Consider the following 13,578-nt stretch of genomic DNA (forward strand, 5'->3'; position numbering starts at 1 on the left):
GGCTCAGGGGTGAACGGCACGTGTGCCACGGACAACACAATTTAAAGTGTGCAGAAGGAGAAGGAGGGATTTTTCTGTTCACTTTGGTCATGTATGCTGCTTGTAAAATGCGCAGTGCTTACTGAAGAATTTCTCTAGTGTCTACAGCTGCTGCCTGCAAGAGCAGGAGTAATGGGGGAAAGAACAGAGGGTTAATGTCAGCATCACAAATTTGGTATTGTCCTAAAGTATTACACTGAGGGAAAATGCTGAACATAACAGTAAACAATCACTGCTCTAATGTATACTAGGAATTAAGCCAACTTTTGCATTTAAATCTGTGAGAATGAAACTGTATTAAAATCACTTTTGCTCTGCCTAATCTTGAAGATGCAGCAGCTTGCCCTGCATTTGTACTTATTATTTAGCGTTGGCTCAAAAATGCAATCCAATTGTTTCTAGCAGAAGTAGTATACAGCTTACAAGTGATAGACATAAGTCTGAGAAACAGTATTGAGAAATAGCCCTGTCAGGAAAGTCTTGTTTTCCAGATTGTATCAAATAACTTTATTTAAGGGTGTGTGCATGTATGCATATGCATACACACGCTATATATACATATATACACGGAGATGTGTATATACACATACACAAGCATATCAGGATTGGGGAGGCACAACATTTTCGTGTCTAACACTTTCTTTGTCTCATGATAAATCATACAGTTTTCTTTCACCAAGATAGCCCAGCACAAGTTTGATTGTAATGTATCTTTAAGCCGTGTACAAACAGTTATGTTCCCTTCATGAAAAGTTGGCAGTTACGTACTGCACCTACCTGCTATATATCAGCTAGTAAGGGGAATATTCGGTAAAAGTTATCCAACCAAAAAATGTTCTTCAATACCAAATTTTTGCTGTAACAAGATCCATCAAATTTCATACCAACCAAAATCTACAGTGCCAATTTAAAGTTTCAGGTAACAAATGTCGTGATACTTTGCCAGACCGGGTTATTTTATCATACCTTCTGCAGAAAGGTCAAGATGTATGGTAGCTGCAACAGGGAAGGGACTGCCAATTTTAAGTGCTCATAGAGAGACAGCATCTCTTACTTGTATCAGTTTGCAGCCAAAATGCAGCAGAAAAACCTACATACACAGACACCAGGTAGTTCTCCACAAGGTTTATGAGTGCACAAAGTTTTGTTTTCAGCTCCTATGGCTCAGTTTGGTTGCATGATTAGAAACTGTTTTGCCTGCCTTCAAGAACGTCACCTCTAATACCAAAACACATGACCAAAAGAAGCTGGCAGCATTTTTCAGCCAGCAGCAGCCCATTGATTCTCTTTGTATGGAAAAACAGGAAGCTGTCACTGCTGCTGTAACATGTGATGTGATAACATTTCAAAAAAACAGGATATTCCCTGACCTGCTTACAGGTACCGTGGCAATTCTACTGGTGCCCATTTTCCCCTAGCTGAGTCTGTCGTAATCCTGTTTGAAAACGTTGAAAACCACTGGATCAGGCTGTCTGAATAACTAGGGATGATTCAAGCAATGTCAAAGTCCTCTTCAAACCACCAAGAAAACCAGTGTTTGTCCTCCCCCAGGCCTATGTGTTATAATTATTCAACATTTAACGATGTGGGGGGGGTATGAGTTTGCGGGAGGGAGATAAGGGATGAAAGTAACCTTTTAAAGGAGAAAATAGAACAAGCCCATGAGGCACTTTAGGTGCCGTTTAAGCAAAAGAAACTGTGATCTAATTTCTCCATAATTCTTTCTCTAATTCATCTGAATTAGCCCATGGGAAGTTCTCAGACCTCATAAAACAAATTGAGCTCCCCACAGCTCAAACCCGAGCAGCAGACATCTCACCTTGCAGGCAAGTCCTGCACAGGAGGCAGGGCTCTGCAGTGCTGGAGTCTCTGGTTACTAGAACAGTCCCCCTTAAAAATGCAGGCCGACCTAAATACATCCCTAATAACAACAATCCTCTACAAAGCTGTAAGAATACTAACCTAGGAAATGCATTAGCAATGGTATTACATTATGTGTGAAAGAGAAGTCAGAGCTTTCAAAGGTGTTGATTGACACTAAAAATAGGAAAGCATTCCAGCTGTTTTTGCAGTGGAATCTACTTTGAGGCTGTTGGCCTAGATGCTTCTGCAAGCCTTAATTCACATGACAGAGGAGAGAGAGGTGAAATCTGTCTCAGGCTTTCAGTCTCCAGAATGACCTGCTCTTTTCACACTACTTAGTAGCTTATCCAGAAGGAATGACTACTTGAGAATCAGGAATTCCCAGGGCTGAGGATCTCTCACCCTGACAAAGATCCCTGCACCTGCTCCCACTTTAAGCAACGTGAGGAGAAAGGAGGCATTCCTAGGGAGAAAATGATGGCCAGAGTGTACTATGCCATGCTCCAGCTGCTTCTAGTTACCCACCGAGGCTGCAGGGAGCATGGCATCAGTTACCTACATGGATGAGGAGCTCAGGGGCTGTTTGGGATCTTAGCGCAGGAGGTGGGAGGCACAGAAGCAGCTGGACACCTTCCTGCCATGCTGAACCAGGATGGAAAGGAGGGCCTCGTCCACAGCATCGCTCTTACAGCCAAGTCCATTGTTTGCAGGTGCCTCCTATTCACAGCCAGGTACTCATGCTAGACTAGCGTAACACACTGCCAACAGAGAACTACGGGGTTCGAATTCTGACTCACCTCAGTGGTCTCATTCAGTCGTGTGAGTAAAGGCTCGGAGTGAGTCAGGGCTGGAGTGCTGGTAACGATGAAGTTCCAGGAAATGAAGGGAAAAAAAAACACTGTACAGAACAAAAGGGCTTATACAAACAGTTATCTATAACATACTATAACATTTAATATCCCTTGACATTCACAGCCCAGGTGTGACATTTGCCATTTTGATGTAATGAATCACACGTATCACATATGGAGACATGACAGTCTTTAGCATTCAAAGTGACATTTTTTTGTGAAAATGTTATAAAGAAAAATATATATAATCAAGTCCACTTATTTAGGTAGCACATAACAGAGCGGCAAGTAGCCGTTAGCTAGAAATGTATGCTTTGTTGTTTTTAGCTCTCATTAGTTTTAATTCATCTGCATACATATTAGTTACTTCATGCACAAACATGCAGTTAGACACACAAGTCTGAATTTTACAGCCCAAGTTAGATACAGAAAAGGAAGCACCATATACTCAGCTGATGTTTAGAGAAATGTCAAAAGTCAATTCCTTAATTCTAGGCCCGTGCTCTCTCATGTGTCTCGTCCCAGTGGGGCAGTGAAGGGAGAAAATTAAGTCAGGAATTCTGCTTTTTGTTCCTGCACTTGGAGCTGGGATTTTTGACATGGTCAATGACTGGAGATGGCAGCAAGTCTCCCAGTTGGTAACAGCTTCCAAACATTATTCAGCTAGCTGGGATAGCCAGAAGGTAGTAGCATGCTGCAGCCACATGCCCAGTACACTCCAGCGCAGAGCAGTTGCCATGGGAATAATGGCTTTGAGGGCAATTCCAGCTAACCAGGGTTTTGCACACTAGGGACTTTACAACCAGGAAGTCGTGACTAAATTCTGACCCCACTTAGCAGGGCATCAAGAAAGAATACAGGAGTTAGATCCCAGAAACCATAGGTCCAGACCTGCCAGGTGCTACACCCTTTTCATTCCCATTTGCTCTGTAATTTTTTTAAAATTTGGCAATATGCCTAGAAGCTACAGGAAGTGCCTCTCAGGGAGGCTACTGGTTGGGGAAAAAAAAAAAAAAAGATAAGCATTTAGCTCTATTGTTCAGATACTAACTTCTTTCTTATTTAACAGATGGATATAGGTGTGGGATCCTATTTCTTAAAAAAAAAAATAAATTCTGAAAAAGAATGGGAAAAAGATGAGGTTCTTATTGAGTAGAACTAAAAGAAAAACAATTAATACTCAAAAATTCAAAAGGTTAATGACAGTAACAGTTTTGTAGCTTATTTTTTATTCAAAACCCTCCTTATTGTCTATTTGTTCACTGTACATAAATCTAGTACCAGGTTTGCAAAAAAAATCACTTACCCACTTGTGTATTGAAATGTGGTCCCCATATACCACTTTGGGCACGTCTTTGCCACAGGTTGTGTGTACACTCACAGAAAAACTTTTAAAGCCATACTAGAAGTTAGATCATAATAAGAAGTACTGACTTATTAAATTCTGAAAATTATTTCCTAAAGCTAGTAGTCCTGCTGAGATCATTAGGAATAATGGAATTAAGAAGCAGAAATGCAAACATCATAAAAAATGTGAACATTTTTAATTGCAAGGTTATTGCTTTGCATAAAAGTTCTGTACAAGTGGTCACCTGTAAATGTGTAGCCAACAACAGAGAAGTCCTGTTTAAGGCTTTATATATCTCCATGACAATGCTCCAAATTTATCCTCCTATAGTTTCACACAGAGGAATAGCCTGGTCCTGAAGGCTTGAATGGTATGAAGTAAAAATGCCAGTTTCGGAACTTCTTGAGACCTGAGACATACAAAGTTGAAATTAAGCTGCTCTCCTTAGCAAAAGTACTTATTATGCTGTATTAGAAATGTAGTCCTCAGGAAGGGCTTTATAGATATATTTTTATATACTGATCTCTTCAGAGTCTTGGAGAATGCTTTCCAAGACCTTAACTTTGCTACAACAGCTGGTTATTCTGTAGAATGAAAGCTGTCCTAAATACTGTGAGCTGCCAGAAACAGAGTAACCCTTTTCTTCCATAAACTCCAAGCTGAAAGAAAGGAAAGCTGTGTCACCATCAACACTTAGGACTGTGCACACAGCCTATTTGGATAACAATGAAAAAATTCTCAACCTCCAATGCTTATCCAATCACAGGAATTGCTGACTTTAAACTCGACCAGCAATACCAACTTAACATATTAAAATAATGTGTATTATATAAAATTTTACAAGAGCAGATGTCTGTTATTTTTAACCCGACTGTTTCAAGAAATCATGAGTAACGTTCTTGAGAAGAAACAGTGGGAGAAATAGTTCTGCGGAAGAAACTTATGCCTCTGCACTTATTAAGAGTGCCCGTGAGTTTATTCCACAGAGATCCGCCCCCCCATGAGCCTGTCTTTTGATTCTGCATTAATCTGAACTTTCCTGGCAGCTGAGCAAAGCTGTGCTTCCTTTCTTCTAAACCTACAGTTCCCAGAACCCATTGCAACATACCCTCTCAACATTAAGTAATCCTCAGCTATGAAAATCATTATAAAAACAAAGATTCTTCCAAAGTCCTTGAACTTTCATTGCTTGCAGACATCAAAACCCCACATCTCTCATCTGACCTCCATAATTCCTATTCTTATGGTATACAGTTGAGGCAGTGAACTAGTTTCTGCAATTCTACCAGTGCAGCCTTAAAACTTGCGATAAAAACATTGGCAGAGGAAAGAAGTAATAAATCAAACAGAGAAAACAACTTGGAAATATGTTTTCCATGCTGGAACATATTTTAAGAACATAGGTGATCTATGCAGGGGACTGGAAGAATAGCGCAAACCACCTTTTAGTAATTAGGAAAGAGACAAAGACAGTGATTAGAAATTAAATTCAAATTGAAAAATACTCAGCCAAAGAGTCTGAATTAAGGACATGCTGAGTGCTAGGGAGAGCTCTGAGATACAGATACAGCATGCATTACTCAGTTTTTTTGTGCTTGACAATTAAACGAAGCAATTAGATTTCATAAAATAGCCGATTACTTTAGGACTGAAACAATGGCTGGAGGAAGTACAGCTGCCTGTGTTTTGGGAATGGAGAAGAAGGAATATAAAACATTGCATTCAAAATATTCATGACAACCAATTTGTATAAGAGTAATTTTAATTAAAAGTCTAGAAAATTTCTTTTACTTCTGTCATGAAAATAAGCGACTTCTGAAAAAAAAAAAGCCATCACAATGTGCAGTATATAATTAGTGATATTTTCAAGCATCATGGGAAATGGCAAGCAAGTACTCAGACTGCAAAGGGACCCGAAAAAACAATCCATCAAAATAAGAATTCTCCTGAGAGAGTAGTTTTCACTGTTAACATGTTTTGATGTGCTGTCTTTTGAAGGCTGTAAGGAAACAAAGACTCTCAAGAGAAATTAAAAAAATAAAAATAAAAAGCAGATATGCAGGCAGACATTCTTGCAGAGTATTGAAGAAAGAATTTGATAAAATGGGTAAAGTCATTTGCCTTATGCATTCAAAGTACATGCTAACACTCTAGTGCTAGTATAGACTTCAGGGAACACCAAAGCGTCTATCAATTTAACTTCTGAACACATCCTGTAGAACCCTGCAGGTTTAGAAAAGAGGCATAAACTGTAATTTTAATTAATTATGAAACAACTACAACACCCTTACCAGAGCATGACTAGTGGAGAAAAATAAGGAAAACAATTTTAATACAGTTATTCATTGAAGGCCTGTCTCCCATGCATACATCACACTCAATTTTAGGCTCCTAAGGGCTGGCAGAGAATTTTTCCCAAGCAACAGCATTCAAAAGCTACTCCTGCATTTATTATCATTTTTTTTCTCCTTTTTCTCCCCTTCTCCTTTTTGATGTTCCGAGGGTGACATGGTAATATAAGACCTGTTTAGCACCACTCCTTTCTTTAAAAGTGTCCTTAGCGTTCATTTTCTCCTAATTAGAGATCTCATCATAGACAGCAATTCTATAAAACAAAGAAACAGTTCCATCTAATTTAAGGAAATAGTTTTAATGAAATATGCACAAAATTATACAGTATAAAACTTTAATTCTAGCTATAAAAGTGAGTCCAAAATACTGATTTTGAAAATAAAGATTGCTGACCAGATGACAACGCATTTCTTTATGAATTACACTCTTCTAAAACTAAAACGTTTTTGTTCCCCTTGATTTTGTTCTTCTCACAATCACCTTTTCAATCTTTAATAAAAATAGTTTTTAATTGGTCCTTAAGTACTAAGAGATTGCTGCAGTCTAGGTCTTTGCTTTCAAACAACCACTATGTACAAATCCTTGAGTTTTGCATTTTGAGGCAGAACATTTCTTGCAGATGAGCACTTGGCTACAACATCAGTTCCTACTGATTCTTAAAATACCCTGATAATATGTAGTAGGCAGTATAGTTTTTAATATTCCTGCTATGTTTATCTTTTGTGAACCAGAAAACTTAGGACAAGTAGGTAAGGAAAACACTGGACAGATTGAACTTGGAACTGTTGCAGAGCTGCTTCATCACAAACAACTCATTTTGCTAATTTCTCTTCTACTCTGCTTAGAAAGATAGCTTAGATGCTTGAAGAAAAAAGTCTGCAAATTTTATTCAAATACTGTAGAATGAAGACCAAGTCTATTAGAAGTCACTAAAACTTTTGAACTAGTCATTTAGTTGAAGTGCAGCATTTCATCTTCTATCAGAACTTTGGAATTGACAACTGATGCTGACAAAGTATCGAAGGGAGTACTGCAGGAAGGAACTGCACATGCCAAAAAAACAGACAGGTGGAAACTTTTGTTACCCATTGTTCCTTTGCTTGCATATCATCACTGATACTTAGCACACTAGGATTAAAATGATTCTCACAAGTATTTTTCAAGAAAAAACTCTAATAAAAAGTCAAGTTCACATTACAGCGGTTTCCCTTCTACACTAAAAGCACCAAATTCAACAAAAACTTGAAAATTGTGAGTGTCACAAACAGTAGTGATGCATTACATTCTGACACAGCTTTCACAGTGATAGCATCGTGTAACAAGAATTTGAAAGGGGCTAAGTCACACAGGTACAGTAGCAAAAATGAAGCCTTTCCCTTCAGGTATCTATTTATGTAGTTAGAAGGATATTTGCAGTAACAATCCTATTTCAAGATGACTTGATATGAAAAATCTTAAAACATTCAAGGCATTAAAAAAAAGTGCTGTAAACATTTGTGAGATGCTTAAAATTTCTTTGATAGTTTCAGGAGAACATTTCCCTGAGGATGATGTTTTCCATCTAACCATCAGGAAGCACTTTACAATTTTTATTTGCTGCAGGTGACAGAGCACCGGCACAGTTTGCCTGGAGAGGTTGAGGAGTCTCCATTCTTGGAGATTTTCAAGGTCCTTGGCAACCTGCTCTAGGTGGTGCTGCTGCTTGGGCAGAAGGGCTGGATAACGTGACCTCTATAGGTCCCTTCCAATCTCTACCATTCTGATTCTCTGCATGAAGGCACTTGATACAGACAGTTGATTTCAACAAGTTCATTTTCAAACTGAGCATATTTTCTGCCAAAAAAAAAAAAAGCACCACAACAATAGTTATTAGCTCTTTTGCACTGCCATCTTACAGACTGAGGTTACAGTCTTCTTAGTATCCTTCTACTGATAACAAAGGTACTCAACAAATTATGGAAGATAATATATGTCACCTAAAACAAAAAGAAGACCCACTACACAGCAAAGAGCTCTACCTCCTTACCCCTTTCACACTACAGTTACAAACAGGCCACTAAAAAAAAAAACAAAAAACCTCCCTATCAAGTTTTAATTTACAGCTCCCTCACAAGTGTCCCATGGATGTATTCACAGAGAAGTTACCGGAAAAGTACTTGCAATAAAGCAAAGATTATTTTCAGGTGAGAGGCTGAACTAAAGTGTAAGGATTTTTACACAGGCGAGTTTAGTTATTCGGAATGTTAAAATCACTTAAAGGGAAGCATCAGCTACAAAGCATTACCTGAAAGGAATTTGTTTTTGTTAGTCTTAATCTGACTGCAAATTAAGCTATTAATTTAAGGCACATGAATGAATTGCAGAATTAACAGAACCAATCACAGTGATTTTGGTTTTGAACATGAGAAGGCACTTCTGCTTTTTTACTTTCACATCACAGATGTGAATGAGTTTTTACACTGATTTCACTTGTTTTCAACGTTCAGTTGCACGAGCTTCTGTTCAACTAGGTCTGCCACCAAGTTCATGTTACAGTCTCGAAGAGCTTTTGTTAAGTCAGTCACCTTTGCATCTTTCCCCTTCCATTTCTGCCACTCTCGAAGTGACTGAACCAATTGTTCCTTCAAATTAAGGGGATTGGCTGCTATTATTCTGTCCATTTTCACTTCAGAAAAGCCAAGTTTCCGCACCAGCATTTTCCAGTCTCTCCCAACATTTTCACATATGACTTCAATAGCTACCTTCTGCAGACCTGAAACAGCAAAAATATGTTAATGATGGATTTCCAAAAGTAACATTAGATAGTATTTTTATTAAGCAAAATGCTACTACTTTTACTGTATTACACACGCTGTATGTCACATCATGTGTGAAAAGCCACTGCATATACCAGGAGGTCCAAGTATATAGCAAACATTCAAGTGAGCATTAGGCGTAACAGAGAAGTAATTCCCACTCTGGCAAGCTGTTCACAGCATATGCTGCCCTCATGGTACTCTTCCAGGATATAACACTGTCCTGTGCAGCAGTTAAGTAGCAGAAGCACTGTCAGCAGTGGACTCAGCCACAGCAGGCAATCGTGCTCCAAGCAGACCCATGTCTTGAGGATGTGTATGTACTTATTGTGCTTATTTTGGAAAAAAAAAATGTCAAAAGAATTAAAAACATCCACCTACGTTTTTCATTCACATCTGGTTGATCATCAGGTACATTAGCTTCTCCTTCCTCTACAAAATGCTCTAGCCGTGTAGTCAAATCTTCTCTTTTAATGACCATAAGCATCGTTTTGAGAAAGTCCACATTGTGGCTTGATATCACCTGCTGCTCGAGGAGGAAGTTGAAGAGCTCCGCGCCGCTTTGGACAGACTCAAGCTTCCTCTTCCCAATCTTGTCCCGGCAGAGGAATTTCAGATCACGCAGCTCCCCGGCCGACAAGCTCGAGGAAAAGGAATGCAGCAGGGTCAGAAACGGGTCCATGGTACCGAGGCCTACAGGGGGGCCGGCGCCAGGCGAGACGCGGGCAGCAAGGGAAGGCTGGCGGAGTCCCGCCTCCGCGAGCGGATTTCGTTCCTGTTTCCGCTGAGCGACTCCGCGGGGAGGCCGGACACTGCAGGGACAAGAAACGAAACGAACCGAAGCGAAGCCCGGCCCGGCCCCCGCCCCGCCGCGATGGCGGAGCGCTGCTGCCCCGGCCCTGCTCCCGCCCGCCGGCAGCCGCGCGATGGCAGCACCGGGCTCCCTGGCGGCGCTAGAAGATGGCGGCCGACGCCTTGGTGCTGGGCGGTTCCGCCCCGCAGGCGGGCCCTGCTAGCGGCGTCTAGCAGCGAAAGGGCCCCGCGTGTTTCAAAATAAAGAATTACGAGGAAGCGTCCCCATCGCCTACGGGTGCCCGGACACCTCAGCCCACGGGTGTCAGCAGCGGGGCTGCCTGGCTGTGCGCTAGTTCATTGGAAAAATAACCCTCGCCGCCTCTCAGTCTCCGCGTGGGGTGTCTCGGCTGTTGCTCCCGGGGCCGAGTCGCCGTGCTGAGGTGTCAGAGGCAGGCTGCAGCCTGCTGAGCTCCCTGCCACCCGGTAGTGCCTGAGGCGCTGACAGCACCAAAATGCCGGTCGCCGTGCTCACTGCCAGCTGGTCTGTTATTAGGAGCCGCACAGTGCTCTAAATACCTCGGAGATTAACTGACTTGTTATGTGGTACTGAATTAAAAATGTGTGCTTGGAGCCAGGTTTGACACTGCCCGTCTCCTGCTGCACAAGTAGAGCCAGCTCCCTGCATCGTAGGTTCCCCCGTTAAACACAGAATTATTAGCCTTTTCGTGAGACTTATCACTTATTTAATGTTTTACATACCGCCTAAATCTACAAGGGTTATTTTGGGAGCTTTTTTATTTATTTATTTTCTTTTTGCAAAGGGGGGAAAGGAGACCAATTATTGACGAACAGACTTGACAGAGCAAGAAAGGCAGTATCAGAGACCCTTTCCCAAAGAGACACTACTATTGCCATGGTATCTCTGGCAGCCACCCAGGAAAGCAGCCTCTGCCCTCCACGCACTGCCTCTGCTACCCGCAGAGACCCAAGCCTTAACCTAGAAACACAGGACTTGTCGTGTGGGCCTTGTTGCTCACAAAGGTTAATTGTGACATGAAATAACTTCTGACCTTTAAAACAGAAGTAGGGCAAATTTTAAGTCTCCATGTCTTAAAGCCAATTTTTATAGAAGGTGAAAGGTTGTGAACTTTTCTTGAAAGGGAAAGTTCAAGTTCATGACATCGTTTTGTAGGTCTGCAAAATTCAGATCAACTATAATGGTTTACGGCACAGCATAGATAGGAACAAGGAAAGTCCTGAACTACCTTTGGTTGATTCCCGAAATTATCCCATTACTAAGTTGTTCCCAGTGCATCCTTTAATTTATTATTGTTGCAACACACAAATAGAACTCTGGTCCATGCCATAAAGATATTGCAGTCTCAGATACACAAATTTGGGAGTTATCATTTTCCACATCTCCTTCTCCAGTCTCACATTCCAACTTGAGGAACAACTCCTACTCCCAAAACGTTTCTAAAATTCCCACAGGCACAAGCCCTCCTTAGATAAAATTGCTAGATTTTCAGCATCCTGTTTCAGTCTGTTACACAGAGCCAGTCTTGCACATGATCGAGAAAGCCAGTAAGTGGAACTAGCTACATGCATGAAAGCCATTTGTGGACTAAACAAGTTTAAAGCAGATTTTTTTGAGTCCCTAATTGCTGCAGAATGGAGCGAATTAACTTGTTGCAGGGTCACATAAACTGGGATTAGCTGTGCCTGTGTTGAGGGTTGTATTTTATCTCTGCAGTCCTGAAGATTCTTTAATGTGGAGGAATGAGCATGAGTAAAAAAGTGTAGTATGATGCCAAGAAGAAATATAGTTGCAGTGTGTGAATTAACTTAGAAAGCAGATATAAGTCCTAATAACAATGTAAAAAGTACAAAATCCAGTTTAAAAAAAAAAACTCATTTTAATATTGCCAAGAAAAATGACTTCAAAACAACGTGTAAAGAGGAACAAAATCACGTCACCTAGCTTGTGCCTGGTGATATTAGCAGGCGAAATTCAGAGACAAATCTGCACGAAGGGTGTCCAAATCAGCGTAATTTATGTCTTTTTCTCTGTCACTTGACAAGCAACTGAAACCATCATCAGCTGAGGCTTGTATGAACTTAGTGGCCACATTCAGCACTGCTGTATGATGTGTGAAAGTAATCCTATATATCAATGTAATTCTCAGGGAGTCTAAGTTAGTAACAAACATGGAACTAAAAGATATAAATCATCATTTAGTTAAGATATAAATCACCACTTAAATGCTTTTAAACTCACTTCTAATGTCTGGCATAGTGATTTAGTAACCCCTCTTGTTATATCTGAACCTGGCCTGTTAACTCTACACGTTCACAGATGAAAATACCAAAGGAATGTGCTTTCCTCCAGTTATTTCCTTTGAAAGCGGTTTGGGGCAGGGTCAGTAAAGAAAATATTTGCCAGGGTCAACAGATCATAACGGTTCCACATTAGAATAAAATTTAATACAAATGATTTACTAGATCAGCTCAGATTTCAGTGCAATTTTCCCAGAAATTGAGTGCTATGAATGATCCAGTTCCTCACCACGTAATTTATACGTTCCTTGAGGCAAGACGATTCCTTCCAAAATGCTGCAGAGGGAGCTCGAGGCTTTGGAGTGCTCAGTGCTGAACTTTTTGACTTGGTTTCCACAGAAAGAGCAGGGCAACGAGAACAAAATGATTCATTTCTGCCGATACTTCACAAAGATGTTGGTCACCAGGACATACAGGAACAAACACACGTTTAGGGAGTGTGGAAGTGAAGCAGCAAAGCATGGGGCTGCCTTTCTCAGGGGCTGTGTGCAGCCACAGTGTGTGGATGTGTGCCGAGTAGCTGAAGAGTTGCTTGCGAGGGTTCACGACGTATTAAACAACTGCTTTAAAAAGCAGTGTGTTAGTCTACGTCTTGAAGAGTAAGAATGTTGTGACAAAATGTTTGTGGCTGTCCTGACTGTAGGTGATTTACATCAATTTGCATAGAATTTTTGGAAGATGCTTTGTGCTTTCCAGCCAAGGCAAATTAAATTTTTGGTTGCTCTTCTTCTTTATTCTAGAATCAGTGTAATCTTCTGCACAGCTGTGGAAATGTTTGACAGTTTCTCCAGGAGCTCTAATCTGATCCGATGTAATCTAATTTGCTATTATTGCTCATTAGCAAGTATATGAGTGTTTGAGTCCAGCTTTGATGACTATTTTCTCTATTACTGTCAAGCAACTTATTCTTGATATGACAAATAGCTTTCTGTAAATATTAATAGCTTGCCTCTTCTTTTCAGCCAGTCCCTCTTCTCTAACAAGGGATGTGCATCTAGTGTACTGTTGACACAGAAGAACTACTTTTAAACCAGCTATTTTGGGTGCTGGTTGCAACATAGTTATTTCAGCACACTAAATAGTGTGGTCAGATCAGAGATAGTAGCACAGATATTCAAAGAAATGACTCCTTTCTGAGGCCCATAGCAAGGGTTACACACAGAGGTATAGTTTCCAGTGTTAATCTATGTTTATTTTT

The 13,578-nt window shown here is 40.6% G+C and overlaps 1 protein-coding gene across 1 annotated transcript; it reads right to left on the reverse strand.

Annotated features, from left to right (window-relative positions):
* Positions 1-6,730: 6,730 nt before the first annotated feature.
* On the reverse strand, positions 6,731-10,520 carry FADD (Fas associated via death domain). The gene is made up of 2 exons (XM_080592868.1): positions 9,630-10,520; positions 6,731-9,205 (listed from the first exon to the last, which is right to left on the reverse strand). Exons 1-2 carry the CDS (start codon positions 9,928-9,930, stop codon positions 8,919-8,921), a joined length of 588 nt encoding a protein of 195 aa, XP_080448994.1. The 5' UTR covers positions 9,931-10,520; the 3' UTR covers positions 6,731-8,918.
* Between the last annotated feature and the right edge of the window lie 3,058 nt (positions 10,521-13,578).

This window comes from Anser brachyrhynchus, assembly GCF_964034855.1.
Source record: "Anser brachyrhynchus genome assembly, chromosome: 5".
NCBI classification, from domain to species: domain Eukaryota; kingdom Metazoa; phylum Chordata; class Aves; order Anseriformes; family Anatidae; genus Anser; species Anser brachyrhynchus.

What these genes read in the sequence shown, in the direction of transcription:
- FADD (XM_080592868.1), bottom strand. Translation starts at nt 9,930, where the DNA reads ATGGACCCGTTTCTGACCCTGCTGCATTCCTTTTCCTCGAGCTTGTCG. An exon ending in ACCAGATGTGAATGAAAAAC is followed by an intron (nt 9,206 to 9,629) that starts GTAGGTGGATGT and finishes TTGCTGTTTCAG; the next exon opens with GTCTGCAGAAGGTAGCTATT.